Source organism: Acartia tonsa, chromosome 6 (genome assembly GCF_053477335.1).
Source record: "Acartia tonsa isolate MP-2025a chromosome 6, ASM5347733v1, whole genome shotgun sequence".
NCBI classification, from domain to species: Eukaryota; Metazoa; Arthropoda; class Copepoda; order Calanoida; family Acartiidae; genus Acartia; species Acartia tonsa.
The window spans coordinates 17,409,619-17,428,833 of NC_137265.1; the positions used below are offsets into that span (position 1 = coordinate 17,409,619).

The 19,215-nt window shown below is 32.8% G+C and overlaps 1 protein-coding gene across 2 annotated transcripts in view; it reads left to right on the plus strand.

The window, feature by feature from the left end:
* LOC145322003 (CD82 antigen-like) overlaps positions 1-19,215 on the plus strand; it is a 60,943-nt gene that overhangs the window by 24,550 nt on the left and 17,178 nt on the right. For both annotated transcript variants that reach the window (XM_080163729.1, XM_080163730.1), the window contains exons 3-4: positions 3,309-3,406; positions 10,932-11,010. In XM_080163729.1, coding sequence (XP_080019855.1) covers positions 3,309-3,406; positions 10,932-11,010 — 177 coding nt within the window. The remainder of the gene's footprint in view (positions 1-3,308; positions 3,407-10,931; positions 11,011-19,215) is intronic.

The following is a 19,215-nucleotide window of genomic DNA, read 5'->3' on the forward strand; positions in this document are numbered from 1 at the left end:
AATATGACTATAATTTCAAGCTTATCTAAATTTTTAACTCATGTTCAAAATTTGTTAGGGTTGGGGGATAAACACCCCATACCCCTCCCCACGATTTCTATCCATGAAGTCAATAAAATAATGAAATATTCGCTTTATTGCACCAAAATCAATTGTATATCTTGACTGAAGTATGTATTAAGTGTATATCTGTTAATATATTTTGCCTCCATATGGCTTATTACTTCTTCTACACTCAGGCAAAATAACTTTTAGCGGCTAGTAGAACATCCTGTCCTGTCCTGATTTCTTTCATTTTGACTTTTTTGATGAAAAGGGGGCAAAAAAAGAATAATTCAGTTACAAAAGACCATCAAAAATTCCCGGATGGATTTAAACAATTTATCAAAACTCTGAAATAATGCGTGGTTAGGGGGTTGATATGATATCCACTGTTTTGAGGGTTTACTTTTTGCCCCGGCCTTCCTTACGTTGCATATCTACTATCCTATGATATGAAGTAGTAAGTTTTTGTCTGAAGCTTAAGATCTCCATAACTTATACTGTACCAATTGTGTTCTCTATAAAAGTTAAGCTTCACATAGATCATGTGAAGATTTTAGGCAATTTTATTTTCATGTTTGTGTTTAAAGGTGCTTTTAGCTATTTTTCTAGCCCCTGTCTACAAATTCAAATACAAAGCCCTTAGAAGCTAGGGGCGTAGCCTATAGTACTTTATATGTATCTAATTTTGGAATGTTCATTTCAAAAACTCATATTTATTGAGAAAAAAAAGATTCCTGCAAGATTTTTTGATGTCATAAATGAAAATAGTTGCATGTTGTATAAAAATCTTACGGATAATTTACTAAATTTCTATCTAATAGCCTAGATGGGCCTTAGTTTCCGCGAATTGGTTAGCTATTTTGATTATTTATTTACTTGATTTTAAAGTTGATTTAAAGGGAATGGATCAGTTTTTACTCTAGTATTTTATGTGGCTCAGATGGCCATAAATGTGCATTTAAAGCAAGAATCGATATATATATTTAGTTACTTGGTTATTGCACCAGTTTTTCCATTTTTATGGTACTTCCATATGGCTAATCCGTCCCCTTTATCCCATGCCCTCTCCCTCCTACTGACCAATAAATGAATACTTTATTTGCAACCAAAATTGACGACTAACTTGTATTGTAAATCTTTCAAAGCAAGTTTATGAGTGGAAGGGATGATACACCACTACCTTGCACTAAAATAATCTTCGAATTTTGTATTTGCTGTTAAGTAACAAGGATGATAATAGTTACAGCCAAAGTAAATTGAAAATGAATTTTGGAGGGATACATATTTCATCAAGTGTATTTTCTCTCGGAAAAATCTTAATAAACATAAAAACATATTTTAGCATAAAATTTATTTCAAATAGTAGCTATTTATATTTCAAACATTATTTATAGTATAGCTGTGCTTATCTCTAAAACAATTAAGGCAAATTGTATTTTAAACATTTTGAAAATTTTATAACTTTTATTTTCATTTTTAAAAGCGAAGCCAATATAAGATCATGAGTGTCCGACGGTTTATCAGTCACAGTATCTTTTTTCTTTATTTTTGCTGTATCAGACTTTACTCGCCTCATTAAAAATATGTTAGCTTGTTATATGGAGAGTGGATGTAAAAAAAACGGGGATAATATGACAGTCGAATTTTTGTCGTCAGTTTAGGTTGCTAATATAGTCTTCATATATTAGTCAATAAGTGCCTCCATGGTCAGCGGAGGAGAAATAGAGGGGGGGGAGGGGTCGTTTTATTAGCCAGCTGAGAAGCACATTTTATTTGGGGGTGCGAGAATCTCCCCCAATAATCATGTATTTTATTTATATCCATTTTGCTTAGCTACTTACTAGGCTGATTAGTTAAAATATTTAAAACAATATGGTAGGAACAAAAACTTTTTATCATCGTGACCATTAGAGTTGTTTTTGCTGGCATACATATCGGCTAACCAATAAACCAATGAAAAATTTCAAGTCATACATCAACTTTTCAGGGATTAAAGTATTTGTAAGTTAGAAAAAATTGGAACAAAAAAAGTATTCAGTACAATGATAAGATAAAACAATGAAGAAATATATAAAATGTTATGGTATATTTATTAAATGTAATTTTTAAAAGACAATTTTTTAATAATGGCTAAAACTTGTTTGTATAGATGTTCTTAGTCTATCTGTGTGTACCGAAGGATCTCGCTAACCGCTGAACCGATCGGGTTCTCCTTTACAGGGTAGCTTCTCATAGGTCCCGGGAAGGTTTATAACTATTTTCTTAGGGGGTGGGACACCCTTAACCCCCCCAAAAATGAAAAAAATCCCCCCCCCCCAATTTTTTTTTTTATTTTCTTTAAAATCTAAAACACGGAAAATTAGTTTGATCAAACCTCTTGGGGCAAAGCCCCTAGAGGCTAGCGGCGAAGCCGCTAGTGATAAGATAAAACAATGAAGAAATATGTAAAATGTTATGGTATATTTAATAAATGTAATTTTTCAATAATGGCTGAAACTTGTTTGTATAGATGTTCTAAGTCTATCTGTGTGTACCAAAGGATCTTGCTAATCGCTGAACCTATACGGTTCTCCTTTTCATTGTAGCTTCTCATAGATGTTGGGACCGTTTATGGCTATTTTAAGGCACGGTACCACCAAAACCCTAAAAGAAATGGGCCTAGAAAAAAATTACATTTTTTCTACATTAAAAATAAATTGAAAATAGGGAGTTCGACTTCCATTCCCCCACTCCAAGTGCGACTAGAGGCCTCTAAAAGCGTATCCTCTATAATTTTAAAATCTTTATTATAACTCAACATAACAATCTTTCCATCCCTGAACTCTTAACTATGCAAAACACACCCTGAGGGGGAAATATGGAAAATATCAATATTTAAAAAAAATACAAGGAAAACTGTGTCAATAAGTAGCTCAGCAATAACAAACTAATTACATCTTTAAATAACGTAATTAAAAGAAAATTATCTGAGATTTGATTATTTATATTGAAATAAATCATCCAGAGGAAATTGAGTACATTAAAATAGCCTAAAACCATCTACAGAATTTAATGAAAAATAAAATAGCCAAAAATCATTCTTGGACTTATGTGGACCTTCACCAAAAAATAAGTCAATCTGTTCAGTGGTTGACGAGATCTATACGGACATATAAATAAAAACCATACTGCTTTATATTTCTGTTTTTTTTTTAATTTGAGAGAATCAAACTTCCAAACATTTTCAAAAATCTTTTTTTAATTAATCTAACTTTTTGTTTTAGTTTTGGTCATACAGTGTTATCGGAGTGGGTTTCAGTCTTTTCTTCTCTGGACTACTGGGCTGGGTAGGAGGGGCTAGTGAGTCTCCCTGTCTAGTAAGGTAAGATATCTCTGGACTCCTGGGCTGGGTAGGAGGGGCTAGTGAGTCTCCCTGTCTAGTAAGGTAAGATATCTCTGGACTCCTAGGCTGGGTAGGAGGGGCTAGTGAGTCTCCCTGTCTAGTAAGGTAAGCTATCTCTGGACTCCGGGGCTGGGTAGGAGGGGCTAGTGAGTCTCCCTGTCTAGTAAGGTAAGCTATCTCTGGACTCCTGGGCTGGGAAGGAGGGGCTAGTGAGTCTCCCTGTCTAGTAAGGTAAGATATCTCTGGACTCCTGGGCTTGGTAGGAGGGGCTAGTGAGTCTCCCTGTCTAGTAAGGTAGATATCTCTGGACTCCTGGGCTGGGTAGGAGGGGCTAGTGAGTCTCCCTGTCTAGTAAGGTAAGATATCTCTGGACTCCTGGGCTGGGTAGGAGGGGCTAGTGAGTCTCCCTGTCTAGTAAGGTAAGCTATCTCTGGACTCCTGGGCTAGGTGGGAGGGGCTAGTGAGTCTCCCTGTCTAGTAAGGTAAGCTATCTCTGGACTCCTGGGCTGGGTAGGAGGGGCTAGTGAGTCTCCCTGTCTAGTAAGGTAAGATATCTCTGGACCCCTGGGCTGGGTAGGAGGGGCTAGTGAGTCTCCCTGTCTAGTAAGGTAAGATATCTCTGGACTCCTGGGCTGGGTAGGAGGGGCTAGTGAGTCTCCCTGTCTAGTAAGGTAAGATATCTCTGGACTCCTAGGCTGGGTAGGAGGGGCTAGTGAGTCTCCCTGTCTAGTAAGGTAAGCTATCTCTGGACTCCGGGGCTGGGTAGGAGGGGCTAGTGAGTCTCCCTGTCTAGTAAGGTAAGCTATCTCTGGACTCCTGGGCTGGGAAGGAGGGGCTAGTGAGTCTCCCTGTCTAGTAAGGTAAGATATCTCTGGACTCCTGGGCTTGGTAGGAGGGGCTAGTGAGTCTCCCTGTCTAGTAAGGTAGATATCTCTGGACTCCTGGGCTGGGTAGGAGGGGCTAGTGAGTCTCCCTGTCTAGTAAGGTAAGATATCTCTGGACTCCTGGGCTGGGTAGGAGGGGCTAGTGAGTCTCCCTGTCTAGTAAGGTAAGATATCTCTGGACTCCTGGGCTGGGTAGGAGGGGCTAGTGAGTCTCCCTGTCTAGTAAGGTAAGCTATCTCTGGACTCCTGGGCTAGGTGGGAGGGGCTAGTGAGTCTCCCTGTCTAGTAAGGTAAGCTATCTCTGGACTCCTGGGCTGGGTAGGAGGGGCTAGTGAGTCTCCCTGTCTAGTAAGGTAAGATATCTCTGGACCCCTGGGCTGGGTAGGAGGGGCTAGTGAGTCTCCCTGTCTAGTAAGGTAAGATATCTCTGGACTCCTGGGCTGGGTAGGAGGGGCTAGTGAGTCTCCCTGTCTAGTAAGGTAAGATATCTCTGGACTCCTGGGCTGGGTAGGAGGGGCTAGTGAGTCTCCCTGTCTAGTAAGGTAAGATATCTCTGGAATCTTGGGCTAGGTAGGAGGGGCTAGTGAGTCTTCCTGTCTAATAAGGTTTTATATCTTGTTTATATTGCTTTTGAACTTAGCTTCAACCCCCCCCCCCCCCCCATATCATTTCCACATTTAGTTCGAAAATTGGTGACATAGCAATTTTTTCAGATGAAATGTCCCTCCCTCCTTTATGTTACATTGTATAACATTATTAACACATTGTAGTTTTTACTTTGTCGTAATAGTAAGTTTTTGTAGCACAGCTACTCTATAACAACGCTTATATATTCCTTTAGGGGCACTCGAAAGTAGAATGGAGGTAGTCCAACCTTTACATTGATTTTTTTGAGCAGAGGTAATAGTTTAAAACCTTCTCTGGACATATAAAAAGCTTTACTTTAAAGTATAGAAATATCAGCTAGTGTTAGCTTTTGGAACAAACAGACAGATAGACATCTTGTTACTTTTACAAAGGGATAATGTTATTGCTGCACGACATATGGTTATAGTTATTCTTGTTTTAAATAAAGTAATACTTATAACTGGAACATAATACAATAATAATGGATATAAAATACATGGATATTGTAAGATATTCTTGCATACCCTGATAATATATTTCTCCCAGCTGGCTAATATAATGATACCACCCATTTTGTGAATTTAATAACAGATCGTATTGGCCGATAACTGAGGACTATATTAGCAACCTAAAATGACGACAAAAGTTCCCCTGCTACAATATCCACATATCCTATATCCACTAGGATAATATAACTTAACCTTTGTATTATAACGGTGAACTCAACATACAATTAAATATATATAAAGTATTATATTTTAAGAAAAGAAGCTACAGCGGTTACCTCCCCTTCCCTCTTTGATTTAAAACAAAGGGGGTGTAGTTTTTCGTGTGTTTGTCTTTTACTTAATTAATTAGGTTTTATAATAAGATACAGGGTTAGGGCACTGCAGGTTTAGGCCCCGCAGAGTTAGAGCTTTCAACATAGGTTAGGTTTAAATGATGGGTCGGGTTCTTTGCTCACTAGGTATTTTGAGATAGAGCACCTTACCTATAAGTATGCTATATTTTTTTATCCTTGAAATCGAATGTTTTAGATTTTGTGTAAAAAAATCAAAAATAAATTTCAGATTCTAGGATTTGTTGATGAGTGAAACACCACATTTATTATAAAATCTTTATTCAGATTGAATTTATGGGTGAAATGAAATTGAACACTGCTGGCTAATACAACCCAATGAAATCATAATAATTTTCAACGAATTAGAGAACGTGTTATTCATACTTTGAATACCAGTACATAGGGTCCAATGTCCAATGTTTCTAGTAAAATTAGCCTTAAATGTACTTTATTTTATATAATATTCTATATCACAAAAAGAAACAAAATGAAACAAATCTTATTTAAAGTTTTTACGTAAACAAGGATGACAACATCCATAAAAGCGAAGCTCTGAAACGGTAGGACAAACGGACATTAACACTTGTATAGTGTCAGAACTGAATAATGTAAATGCGAATGTATAAGAGTCAAAGCAAAATTGTAAGTAAACTTGTTAAAAACTGCTTGATACAAGATAATGATTATGGACATACTTACATTTTGAGGACTTGATTATAGAGTTGCTTCGCTTATAATATTGTACTTTGTTGTCCCAGGAATCAGTATACCAAAAATCAGACCAATCGGATAATTAGGTCACATACAAATTTGTTGTAAAAAATGTAAAAACAATCAACATGTTTAAAATGGACGTACGGACATTTTTGTAATGATTATAGAGTTGCTACGCTTTCTAACTCGTACCTAACTATTACAGGAATCACCATGCAAAATTTGAAATCGATAGGACAATTCTAACTTGCCTAAATTAACGAAAAAAGCTATTTAAAAAAGTAAAAAAATCAACATGTTTAAAATGGACGTACGGACATTTTGGTAATGATTATAGAGTTGCTACGCTTTCTAAATCGTACCTAACAACTAAAGGAATCACCATGCAAAATTTGAAATCGATAGGACAATTCTAACATGTCTAAATTAACGAAAAAAGCTATCCGTGACGGACGTACGGACGGACCGACCCTAATTATAGAAAAGCTTCGCTTTTAAAAAGATGTAAGTTTATTGTTTTATTATTTCTTCTTGCAATCAGCCAATGGATATAGAATACGTGGATATTGTGAGAAATTTTCGCATACCCTGATAAATTATTTCTGCCAACGAAACCCCCACCCCTCCCCCTTATGACATTTCCCTATTCCCTCCCCTGATCATGGAGAAACGTATTACTATTGAGCAATGAATGAGGACTATATTAGCTACGTAAATTGACGACAACAATTGCCTTGTCGCAATATCCACGTATTCTATATCCATTAGTCGGCCTTATGTCATCTAATTCAAAGAACTTAAAAGTGACAATGTTAATTTTTTGACCTTTTCTTTTGAAAAAATGTGCGTAGATTTTTGAAACTCGCTAACCACTGAACCTTATAGGCCCTCTATTTTAGCGAAGGTTAACACAAGTCCTAGGATAGTATATGCATATAGAAATAGCATAAAACATGCCAATATTCAATAAGAAGCTTCACTAAACAGGATGGTTTGATTAGCATTAAGAAGATTTTTCGGTCCAGACAATAAATTATCTTACACCTTCTATTTAAGGCTGCTCCTAAATATTTGAAAATACAAGAATCATAAAAATGATATTGTTATGTTACTGTAACTTTGACCTTTTGCGTAGCTTCTCACTATCTATCTATCTAACTATCTATCTATCTATCTATCTATCTATCTATCTATCTATCTATCTATCTATCTATCTATCTATCTATCTATCTATCTATCTATCTATCTATCTATCTATCTATCTATCTATCTATCTATCTATCTATATATATATATATATCTATCTATCTATCTATCTATCTATCTATCTATCTATCTATCTATCTATCTATCTATCTATCTATCTATCTATCTATCTATCTATCTATCTATCTATCTATCTATCTATCTATCTATCTATCTATCTATCTATCTATCTATCCATCTATCTATCTTATCTATCTATCTATCTATCTATCTATCTATCTATCTATCTATCTATCTATCTATCTATCTATCTATCTATCTATCTATCTATCTATCTATCTATCTATCTATCTATCTATCTATCTATCTATCTATCTATCTATCTATCTATCTATCTATCTATCTATCTATCTATCTATCTATCTATCTATCTATCTATCTATCTATCTATCTATCTATCTATCTATCTATCTATCTATCTATCTATCTATCTATCTATCTATCTATCTATCTATCTATCTATCTATCTATCTATCTATCTATCTATCTATCTATCTATCTATCTATCTATCTATCTATCTATCAATCTATCTATCCATCTATCTATCTTATCTATCTATCTATCTATCTATCTATCTATCTATCTATCTATCTATCTATCTATCTATCTATCTATCTATCTATCTATCTATCTATCTATCTATCTATCTATCTATCTATCTATCTATCTATCTATCTATCTATCTATCTATCTATCTATCTATCTATCTATCTATCTATCTATCTATCTATCTATCTATCTATCTATCTATCTATCTATCTATCTATCTATCTATCTATCTATCTATCTATCTATCTATCTATCTATCTATCTATCTATCTATCTATCTATCTATCTATCTATCTATCTATCTATCTATCTATCTATCTATCTATCTATCTATCTATCTATCTATCTATCTATCTATCTATATATCTATCTATCTATCTATCTATCTATCTATCTATCTATCTATCTATCTATCTATCTATCTATCTATCTATCTATCAATCTATCTATCCATCTATCTATCTTATCTATCTATCTATCTATCTATCTATCTATCTATCTATCTATCTATCTATCTATCTATCTATCTATCTATCTATCTATCTATCTATCTATCTATCTATCTATCTATCTATCTATCTATCTATCTATCTATCTATCTATCTATCTATCTATCTATCTATCTATCTATCTATCTATCTATCTATCTATCCATCTATCTATCTATCTATCTATCTATCTATCTATCTATCTATCTATCTATCTATCTATCTATCTATCTATCTATCTATCTATCTATCTATCTATCTATCTATCTATCTATCTATCTATCTATCTATCTATCTATCTATCTATCTATCTATCTATCTATCTATCTATCTATCTATCTATCTATCTATCTATCTATCTATCTATCTATCTATCTATCTATCTATCTATCTATCTATCTATCTATCTATCTATCTATCTATCTATCTATCTATCTATCTATCTATCTATCTATCTATCTATCTATCTATCTATCTATCTATCTATCTATCTATCTATCTATCTATCTATCCATCTATCCATCTATCTATCTTATCTATCTATCTATCTATCTACAGCATGACCCTCGAAAAAGTATTTTTAAGCATCTGCAGCCCTTATTTCTCAATGAATTATAAAAAAATGCATATGTCCTTGTTCTCCATAGTATTCCACATAAGTAGATATAAAAATATTTTTTTTACCTCCATTAACACCGGAGATTTTTAGAGCTAAAGTTTTGAAAAAGTGACTGAGGAAAAAGTAACTTTTAACATGAAACGACTTTTTTAGCAAAATTAAGGTAGAAATCCTTTTATTTTTGTTACTAGCAGAAACTTTATACAAAAATGAAATAAAAAATTTAGTTTTTGAGTAAAAAGCATTTTTTTACACATATTTTTTGAGTCTTTTTAGTTTAATGATATTTTGAAAAACTTACTTATTAGGCAAAATTGTTTAAGATTAAAAAACCAAATAAATCTTTATGAATATAGCAGGAAAATTGTTTTTGTTTCACAATCCTAACTTTAATAACAAAAAAGTTATAAAGAAAATAAAATTAAAACATAATGATTTTTTAGTCTAAAAAGCTTAATTAACCCCCAATTAAGTGATTGAGATGTCAAAAAAGGGGGCGGAGCAACTGTCATAATTAATCCTTTTCTCAAATAAGGGTTAATAAATAACCTAAAATTTGCAAATAATCAAAACATTCAGTAGTATTTTTTGCCATTAAAAATTTATATTTTTTGGTGGAATAAAAAAGAAATAATTAGTTAACTTGTTTTTCTTTGTGTATCATTATTCAGTTGCCAGAAAAACATAATAAAACCATCCAAAAAATAAGAGAAACAAAAAAAAATTCTTTTTCTCAGTCACTTTTTCAAAACTTTAGCTCTAAAAATCTCCGGTGTTAATGGAGGTAAAAAAAATATTTTTATATCTACTTATGTGGAATACTATGGAGAACAAGGACATAAGCATTTTTTTATAATTCATTGAGAAATAAGGGCTGCAGATGCTTAAAAATACTTTTTCGGGGGTCATGCTGTATCTATCTATCTATCTATCTATCTATCTATCTATCTATCTATCTATCTATCTATCTATCTATCTATCTATCTATCTATATATCTATCTATCTATCTATCTATCCTCTGACCTTTGGCGTATCTTCTACACTACTTTTTATACGCCTACAAACGCTATTGTTCTTTCATTTTCTTTCTCAAGCTTTAATTTATGCTTTTTATTTATTTTTTATTGTCTTCAATATGATTCATTTTAAATTCTTTTAAGTTTGTTTTTTCTTCATTTTCCTTTTACTTTTTTCCCTATCGCTTCAGTTTTTTTAATGCATTTTTAAAAACTTAAACAATTTAGCTTAAGGAAGTGCAATTAAGTACATAGTTTCCTTAAATACATAATCAAAAATTAAGAATAATTAAGAAACAGTTTTATCTTTATGATTATATAAAATGATTCATTAAAAAAGATTACATATTAGATATAAAAGTTTATGTTTAACGCCCTACTTTTCTTAGTTTTTACACATGAGGCTCCGCCCCATGTGTCCGTTCGGCCTCTCAGGGTTAGCAAAACTGGTTTTAATCTTATGGTATTTCATTTTAATAACCGTGGATTTTGTTTTAGGTTATTTTTGGTGTTGATTGTAGTGTCGCTGTTGGCTGAGATTGGAGGAATAATAGCCCTCAAGATTATGTCTGTAACGGTAAGTTCAAAATTTAGTAGCGAAGCTACTCTACAACTACAATAATAGCCCTCAAGATTATGTCCGTTACGGTAAGTTCCAACTTTTGGTAGCGCAGTTACTCAATAACTTCATACTGTTCTCCGTCATATAGCAACGTTTCTTTAAAATATAACCTGTTAGTTGGTAACTTAATTAGACTATTTCGATAGAACCTAGTAAAAGTGTCTGACTCTGATTATGACGTAAAAAAATAGCCAATGAATGGCCAGTATACACTGTAATTGACCAATGCACATTGGGGCAAATCAACCAAAAAGGGGATTTAATTATTTAGTACCCTTTAAGTTCATCTCACAAAAATTTCATTTTATATTTTTTTGTAGGTAATTTAACAACAAACAAATTTGCTTTTATGTTTTTTTCTGTCATTTGAAAGGAACATGGAGATAAAGGTCATTTTATGAAGGTAGATAGAAAATTACCAGATTAACCCCTCCCGAAAATAGCCCCCCCTTACCCTATCTATCTATCCATCAATCTATACATCTATCTATCCATATATCTATCCATCTATCTATCCATCTATCAATCCATCTATCTATCCATCTATCTATCCATCTATCTATCCATCTATCTATCCATCTATCTATCCATCTATCTATCCATCTATCTATCCATCTATCTATCCATCTATCTATCAATCTATCTATCCATCTATCTATCCATCTATCTATCCATCTATCTATCCATCTATCTATCCATCTATCTATCCATCTATCTATCCATCTATCTATCCATCTATCTATCAATCTATCTATCCATCTATCTATCCATCTATCTATCCATCTATCTATCCATCTATCTATCCATCTATCTATCCATCTATCTATCCATCTATCTATCCATCTATCTATCCATCTGTCTATCCATCTATATATCGATCCATCTATCTATCCATCAACTTATCATCTCTTTATCCATTAACTATCAATTTATCCATCCATCAATCTATCCCTCTATCTATCTATCCATCTATCCATCTGATTATCCATTTACTTATCCATCTATCTATCCATATATCTATTCATCTATCTATCCATCTATCTATCCATCAACTATCTTGAATTTCGTGTTTAAAATGTCTAATTAGAGGTTTTGGTTGTCAGAGCAATATGAGAATTTTTTAGTAGCGCAGCTACCCTATCACTAGCTTTTTGGGCCCTTTAAAGTGTAACTATGTCAATTGTAGTCCGATTTTAGTGTTCAAAGTGTCAAATTTGGGGTCATGGAATTCATTTCAGTAGGAGGGGAGGGTATGGTGTAAATGGGGGTGGATGGGGATCCTTATTTTAGCAAGCTACAAGTTTCACTTTATTTTTATGTTTAATAAATCCATTATAAATGTGGGCATGATTAACAAAATTTTTTATTAACTAATATCTATATTTATAATGATATTATGATTCTTGTTTACTGTTTATATGTATACTAGCGGCTTCGCCCCTAGCCTCTAGGGGTTTTGCCCCAAGAGGTAATTAAACAAGGATGACAACATCAATGAAAGAAGCAAAGCTCTGAAATGGAAGGACAAACGAACATTAACACTTGTGAAGTGTCAGAACTGAATATTAATGCATGTCTATACAAAATTGTAATTAAAACTGATTAAATACATGTTACTGTTTGAGGACATACTGACGTTTTAAGGACTTGATTATAGAGATGCTTCGCTTATAACATTACACCTTATTGAAATAAGAATCAGTATTCAAAAAATCAGATGAATAGGATATTTTTAACATTCAAAACAATTATTTGTTGTCAAAAAAGTAAAAATCAGCTTGTTATAAATGGATGTACGGACTTTCTGGTAACGATTATAGAGTTGCTGTGCTTTCTAAGTTGTACCTAACTGTTGTAGAAATCAGCTTGAAAAGTTTGAGATCGATAGGACAATTCTAGCCTGTTTAAGTTAAGTAAAAGAGCTAACTGTACCAGACGTACGGACGGACCGACCCTAATTATAGAAATATGAAAAAAAAATTTGGGGGTTTTTATTTTTGAAAAAGAGCTTTAAACAACCACAGGACCAGTAGATATATTCCCTGAAGAGTAGAATTCAATCGATTTAGTGGTTAGCGAGATCTTAAGGGATGGGCGGACAGACAAACAGAAATCAAGCTACTTTGTATTATATACTAGCGGCTACGCCCCTAGAGGCCTCTAGGGGCACTTTGAATGTTTTTTTTTATTTAAAATATCTAATTACAGAAATAATTGGTTTATGTTTCGTTGGAGTCTCTTTTTCGTGAGGGGTAATTTTTTTCTAGGGGCGATTTCTCCTGATAGGGTGGTGGTACCCTCCCCCAAAATAGTTATAAACCTTCCCGGGACTTATGAGAAGCTACCCTGTTAAGGAGAACCCGATCGGTTCAGCGGTAAGCGAGATCCTTCGGTACAAACACACAGACACACAAACACACAGACATCCTGTTACTTTAGTATAAGGATTAACACCTAGGGATCTAAGGAACAAAACAATAACCGATTAACATCCCCAATATTGATACATATTTAATAAATACATATTTAATTAATTATATTACAAAATTATTTGTCTGTAGATGACAATTAGTGGTTGAAAAGTTTTGACACTCATCTTAATGAACCAACCAATAAAAAATCAATTAAATTTCCTGAAGTTCTTATGCTAACGAATATAAAAACGTTATTATAAAACTTTGAAGTTTGGGGACTAGTGTAATTAACAGTCCCCTCCCTTTCTTTAGAATGATTATAAGAACCTCACGTTATTTGCATATTAACTACCTTTCCGCAGTGAGGTAGGGGACATTGGGCTGTTTATAACACTAGTCCCCAAAGTTTTACAGTTGTGTGTTTAAACGTTTTAACTACTAACTTTAATCTACACAAGGGGTAATTTTGTGTATTATCATTGGGGATGTACAACAATTTATTGACCTTTGTCTTATCCCCGTAGATCCCTGATATTTGTAATAATCTATAGAAACGATTATTCAGTTACATTAAAACATCAAACATAAAAAGGTTTAGATTTAGGTTTAGCTTCCCCCCCCCTTCCTCCCGTCTCCATCATTTAGTGCAATAGAACTTGAAAATATTCATTATCAACTTTAATTCAAAGTCTAATCAAATAAATATTTCTTATAACTATGTTTTTGCGTCGTTTATCTATATGTATTACATCTTTCATTTTGACTTTAAAAGCGCATTTAAAAGATTTTCCTAACAAAGTTTTTGTGCACCCAGCCTCAGAAAACGCGCTAAAAACCCCTACGGGGGCGCGGGGGGGTAAATGAAACCAGTACTGGCGATTAAAATATGTCTTTGGGTAATCAAATATCGTTTTTTTAGCCGGCGACACCCGGCGAAAACATGTTTTCTCTTACTGTCTACTTAAATGTTGATTAAAAAACAAGCAAAAATAAACTAAAATCTTGACTTCAACTATAATTATTTAGGACTAATTTCTTGTATTTGTATTTTTTTCTTTTATACTGTCAAAATATATGTAATGCATGACTCATCAGAAGTTATTTTGTCTAATTACGTTAATTCTAAGAGATTTTATAATACTTTTAAAATTGTTGGTGAAACACAAAAAGTATGCCCTTTTCTGTAAGAAAATTTTTGCATTTCTTGACTTCCATGCATTAGAATGCTTACTTAAAAAGCGTATTTTTATGATTCCTTTAAAATCTGATGTACATTGGGTATGATAATACTCATAGAATGTTTAAAACTTGATTTGGGGGTGGTGAATTGTTGCCCCTTGTTGCCCCTATGTGCAATGGTAAAATTTATAGTGCCCTCTCAGTGGCTAATTTTTTTTACGTCATAATCAGAGTCAGACACTTTTACTAGGTTCATTCCGATATCTAAGTAATGCAGCTTTAAACAAGTAAACTATCCATTAGTAACACAGCATTTAAAACTAAAAGTACTTTTTAAGATAAAGATAAAGAAAGAGGATACAAAAAAGAAAAAGAATAAAGAGGAAAAAGAGAAAGAAAAAAAGAATGAGAAAAAAAGGAAGAGAAAAATTCAGATATCTAGTATAATAACCAATGAGAAAATCACATCTTGTCATACGGACGGACCCTAGCTATAGAATAGCTGCACTAATAAGAAGTAAAAATGCTAAAATGTCATAGTTTTAACGTGCCTATGTTTATAGTAGAGCCCTTGGTTGTATGTTTTTGATAAGATTATTATGTAACAAATAAGGTCGGAAATTGATTTGATAAGATTAAGAATATGAACAATTTCAAGATATAATAAAAACGATTTTGTCATTTTCAAGTTTAATATGAGAAAAAAAATCGTTGACTTATAATACCAATCGTCCAAAAATGCGTTTTCTACTTTATAGCAACATAAGAAAAAAATATCATTGGAAATGTGCTAACATAGCCTAATATTCTTGTCGACATTACAAACACATTAAGCATGTCTGATTGAAAATAATAGGACGACATTCCAATAATCTATAATACAAAGTAGAACGATGTCTGTCCGTCTGTCTGTCCGTCTGAAGCTTAAGATCTCGGTAACCGCTGAACCGAATGGGCTCTACTCTTCAGGGAATATACCTACTGGTCCTGTGGTGGTTTTAAGATATTTTCTTGGGGGGTGGGACACCCCCAACCCCCCCCAAAAACAAAAAAATCCCCCCCCCCATTTCTTTTTTTTTTGCAGAAGATTTCCTTGGTCCTTTTACGAATTTCACCTTAATTTTTTTTATCACCTCTTGGGGCAAAGCCCCTAGAGGCTAGGGGCGAAGCCGCTAGTAAGATTATAATTAAAAGATAAGACAATGGATAAGATAAATTAATTTACATCTTCAATGAAGATAAAAAAAATTACCCCTTCCATAGATTATAATTATTAGTTTAAAGGTTTGTACATTGCTAGTTTTTACCAACCAATCAAGTATCCAAGGTTTTTAAGCCAACAAGTAAGCGACTGTGTTTATATAATTATGGGAACAAGCATAATCTACAGTCCAATGTCCCCTCCCCTCCCTTTCTGAAATGTAACATTTTTGTCGTTATAAAACAACACCAACCTTAAACATCGTTAAATTCCAGGGAGGTAGGGGAGATTGGGCTCTTTATTATTCTAGTCCCCAAAGTCTTATAATAAATTTTCTTATTCGTTGGCTTAACAACCAATGGAACTTTTATTGAATTTTGATTTGTTGGTTCATTTAGTTGAGTGTCCAATCGTTTCAACCACTAATTTTAATCTACAAATGGAGTAATTTTGTGTATCATCATTGAAGATGTACATCAATTTATTGTCCATTGGCATATCCCGTTAAATACCTGTTAAAATTCAATGTATGAGTAAATTAGATTGCCTTGTTAAAATAAATTCAGGGAGGGAGGGTATATTGGACTGTAAATTATACTAGTCACAAAAGTTTTCTAAACAAGTTAACATTAGATAGCTTTAAAACTATGGGAACATTTTATTTAATCTTGATTAATGGATAAAAATTCGTAGGAGCCAAACTTTTCAACCAATAATTCAGCTCTACATAGGAGATGATTTTGTTTATCATCCTTGAGGATGTAAATCAAGATATCATCCATTGTCTTATCCCTTAGGTTCCGTGGATAAATGTCACTTAAATGTTGTAAATTATAAGAGTATGTCTGTAGTAACTATTTACCGTTGCTCTAGTCCCATAAAATTATCTTTATGATAGGTAAATTATAATATACACAAACAGGCATTTAGGGAAAACAAAACAAAACTTTAAGTTATGTTAGAAACGGTCATAACACATAAAAGTGAAAATTATAAATCCTTATTCATTTCGAATTTCGATAACCACTGAACATTGACAATGAACTTCTCCAGATAAGGTTCTTAACTATTTTGTGAGAGGTTACCCCCCCCCCCCCAAACAAAACAAACATTTAAATTAAATTTTCGTTTGTTTTATCAAAAATTATGTTTGATTACTATTACAACGGTATTATATACAAATTTTTTAATTAGCTACGCTTTTTGATTTTTTTTTTTAGCTTTAACTTAACCCCTGAAAAGTAACGGTGCCCTAACTACTTAACAATATCCTATAGGATAATATATATAATTATCCCATAAGCTCATAACTTAATTGTTTTAAGCGAGTTTTGACCTATTAGGCTTATAATAACAATATTTTAGTTAAATATTTTGGGTTCTTTTTTCAAAATTTTGTCATTTTTATTTGCACAACTTTTCCTAAACTTAGCATGTCCGTTAGTTCTCAGTTCGTGTGTAATATTACTACGTTCGATTTTAGTTTTTATTGCTGTGCTTCTTGTGTATTTGTGTAGCCTAAAACCATCCGAAAACTATGTGAAGGTTCCCTAAAGTTAAGAACTCAATCTGTTCAGTAGTCATTGAATTCGTAAGCTTCAGACAAAAAAGGTTACTACTTTATTTACAGGATAATCAAAATTTTAATTAAAACCATTTATTTCTATTTTTTTAGACTGAAAAAATATGTCGAACAACATGTATGTTATTTTAATCATCATATGCAATGTACAAAGTCATTTTTCGTGACATAAATAGGTTGACATAAATATTAATGTATACATACTATACAATGATAGGCCAACTGCACTAAATCTCAAGATTTGCACTGTAATTTTGACGTTATTGTCAATAAATTGCTGAATATGACTTTTCATTAGATAGACTATTTATTTTTGTTACTTACGTTTTAATCATTTTTTAAACCAGGAGAACGATCGGGCAAACGGCCAAAATATATTATAATATTTTGTACAATTTGTATAAAACTGCAAAATAAATCTAGGTTTCCGTACATACCTAGCTATGACATTGCATCTATTTTCATTGGGTACAGTTAAGATGATGATGGGCTAATTCAGGGCCCAATTTTGTACATTATATATTATTTTAAATTGGAGTCTTCATAGAGTTAAAACATATTCTTGAAAGATTTTTAAAAATATGCAGAGCATATTATGATTGGATATTTTATCTTATTTTTGCCATTTAATTAAAGTAAGTCAATTAGAAAAATTTGCCAAGTTGATGTCTTGCAATTCCGATTTTGCAGATTCAATTAAGACTTTATTTTACAACAAAAATGAGGGAGTTACACTTTGGAACGTTCTTCCCACCCTTGCAGGCTAGGGGTGAAGCCACTCGAATTATAGCCTATACATTGCATTGTCCGTCTATCTGTCTGTTGTTCTTGCTTCAAAAAACATAAACATTATTTTTAAAGGTTTCTTGATTTTCTTTGAGTTTTTGAATAATCTCTCTCTTTGTTTTCAATGAGAACTAAACTTTGTCTGTTTGTACAACTTATGTTTTTTTTGTGCTTCGCTACTTATGGATGTTGTCAACCTTGTTTAAAATTAAAACTTTTATGATTAATTTGTATATTAAACTTGACATTAACCAAACATAAATTAAGAAAATAAAATAAATAAAAAGTCTTTTCTTCTCAATGGATTGGATATATTATTACTTGGATGTTACATCAGATTTTCATGCTCTGTTATAAAGTGAAACTAGCAGCGGGCTAATATAACGATAACCGCCATCCAACCCCGTTACCCCGTCCCCTTTCTTCTACTGGATAAACTGACCAATAAATGGGGTCCGTATTAGCAAGCTAAATTTACGACAATTTTCCCCTGTCTTATTATCCACGTATATTCTACATCCATTTTCTTCTCATACAGAAAAATGACAAGCCATTAAAATGAACGAACATGTTGTATGTATGTATAAGGAGCGCGGCTACTCTAGTACTATTTCTAGTCTGTATGTAAGTTAAATATTTATTTTGACTGTATCTTTCTTATTTATTAAATTACTAGCGGCTACGCCCCTAGAGGCATCTATTAGTACTTCTTTTTTTAAGGACTAAAAAATTCCTTCCCATAAATTACTTAATCATTAGAAATAAACCTTCCCAGGACACATGAGAAGCTAAATTGTAAAGGAGAACCATATCGGTTTAGCGGTTATCAAATCCTTAGGTAAAAAACACACAGAGATCCGCTTACTTTTATATAAGGTTTTTAAAAAATAAATGGCTTAACATTAAATAAGTTACTTAATTAAAATGTCATATTCAGTGATTTATTAACACTTGCAGTACCAATTCTATGCACTGAATATGAACGTTCCAGTTTTGAT